The 2,385-nt window shown below is 36.8% G+C and overlaps 1 protein-coding gene across 1 annotated transcript in view; it reads left to right on the forward strand.

Moving 5' to 3' along the window:
* Positions 1-2,041, forward strand: part of PARP1 (poly(ADP-ribose) polymerase 1) — a 2,301,307-nt gene extending 2,299,266 nt beyond the window's left edge. The window contains exon 26 of the mRNA XM_044060208.1: positions 1,539-2,041. Within this exon, the coding sequence (XP_043916143.1) occupies positions 1,539-1,620 (82 nt within the window). The 3' untranslated portion in view covers positions 1,621-2,041. The remainder of the gene's footprint in view (positions 1-1,538) is intronic.
* The last annotated feature ends 344 nt before the right edge of the window (positions 2,042-2,385 follow it).

The raw sequence follows: 2,385 nt of genomic DNA on the forward strand, positions 1-2,385 counted from the left end.
GAATATTTCCCAGTTGTACCTGAGGACTCAGTTGGGCTGTCAAGTCTAGTTGCTGTTTTCCGACACAACAGCTACATCAATGTCAAACTTTGTATTGTTTCCAGATGTCGGGTCTCACATTCAGGTGGAACTGCATGGCCATTGGGCGGTATGTTCATCACAGCTGCATTCTCAGCCTCCAATACAAGGGAGAGGCTGTGGAGACATATCAGTTTTTGAAAACAAAATATGAGACATCCCCATAAGAGTTTGAGAGATAGCTCGTACTACCAAACCACAAGTGCTTATTCCTAGGCACTCCCCTCGACTCCTAAAGGCTGCAGTACAGGTCTTCTGTAGATGGATGTTTGCACTGCAGGCAGTCTTGCTTACCACTAGGTACTACCTGCAGTACCTAGTTCCAATATAGGTGGACCTTCTGCTGTGCCAAGAAACCCGTTCAGTACAATGAACATTTTTCATTCCAGTCCTAATCCAGTTGATGTATAACACACAGATGTACTATATTGTAGGCTGTTATTGCATAATTCACATACTGTTAATTTTCTTCCAAAAGGTGAATATTCCATGCTAGACAATTACTTATCGGAGTGTTGTATCTGTGTCACTGCACTGTATGCCAAGCATTATACGCTTTATTAGGAATGGTACCATAGTTCATTTCTCTTTTATTGCTTTTTATTTGAATATAAAAAAGAATCCCTTCTATGGTCTGGTGCTCTTCCTCTCCTAAGGAACAGTGCTAGTTACTAATGCCCTATGCCCTCACTCCGTATGTGAATGCAAAAAAAAAGCCACTTCTACATTATGGCACTCCTTCCTTCTAGAAATACCAGATACTAATGTTGTCAGGGTCTACTGTCCCACATATTTGCATACAGAGAAAGTTTAAAAAAATTTTTTTTTTTTTTTTTTTTTTGCCTATTGCACCTCTCTAACACATTGTGCCCAGGGTGACTGCCCCTTTTGGATCACTTTAACTGTTTCTGTATTGTTTGTTTTGTTTGGTGTGGCTTTCAGAAAATTGCCCAAGTGTCATCTAGATGATTTTGATGAATTATTCACAGGAACTGTTATCTTCAAGACAGTAAGTATTGACAGCAATCAGGCAACTGTTCTTACAATCTCTTGTATAGGTGTGGCACTAATGACTGTTTTACATAGTTTGTATGGTTGAGTTTACTGATTAACGTTTGCAGCACTTTAAAACTTTTGAAGACTAGAGACATACTCTCACAAGGAGTAAGGGTGAGCCAGCATAATATTTTGATCTAGAAAGCCAAAATGGATATCAGTTATACTGTGTATGTGACCATTTATGGCTCAGGCTTGGACTAAGATTCTGCTTTGGAAATTTTAAACAAATGATTAAGATCTGGAAAGGAAACATCTTTTGGTTGTTAGTTTTGCACAACTCTCTTTTTTGAAATAATGTTGAGGGGATTGTTTACTTGCCGTATGGATGAGCTAACAGTTTGCCTGTAATGTACCTTATTAAATTTATATCTTAGTTTTTTCCTTGACTTTTTATTTTTCAGGTATATTGTTTATGATGTTGCTCAGGTGAACCTGAAATATTTATTAAAACTTAAGTTTAATTATAAGACCTCTCTCTGGTGAACTGCTCAAAAGAATCTGAAGCTCCCAAATCATTGTGCACCTGAAGCTGAGCATGTTAATTGTCCGTCATGAATGGGAACTTGTTTGTTCACAAGCTGAAATTATATAACATTACAGAGTACAGTATGTCAGGTGTATCTGAATGTATACTGTAATATACTTAAGATTTCTGCATACAGTTGTAATTTTTTAATTTCAGTTATGTTCTGTTTATAAGGTGAAAGAACCTGCTGAACACTTACATCATCCTTATTTTTAACTGACTCACTGTTACAGTTTTAATATTCAGACTAAACTGTAAAAAAAGTAAGCTTAAATTGTGTATAGATAATATTGCTAACTAGTTAATTTTGTTTATAAAAAAATGGTTGATGCTTTTTCATACTCAAAAAAAATAAATAAATAAAAGCTAAGACCTTAACTACTATGGTTTAAAAATCTGTTTCCTGCTTTAAATTTAACTCTGACAGTGCCAGATCTTTAATGTGATTTCAGACATAAGTTATTCATTTTATGCATCTCATCCTACATAGGGTTGCACTGTTCAAGCAGTCTGCATTATGAGGGATGACTCTGAAAGTTGCGGTGACCCTCCATTTTTTCCAGGTTCTTTCCTGCCATAGTCATTAACTAAGAATTTGCTGTTGTCAGTTTTCACAGACTCTGCTGTTGCTACAGCTCACGCCAGCCAAAAACTCCCAAGCTTCAGCTGTACCCACAATCCCTCTCACAATTACCCAAGATCTCCTTTGCTGCTTTTCTGAA

Source organism: Protopterus annectens, chromosome 1.part2 (genome assembly GCF_019279795.1).
Source record: "Protopterus annectens isolate FY-2018-M chromosome 1.part2, PAN1.0, whole genome shotgun sequence".
Taxonomy (NCBI): Eukaryota; Metazoa; Chordata; order Ceratodontiformes; family Protopteridae; genus Protopterus; species Protopterus annectens.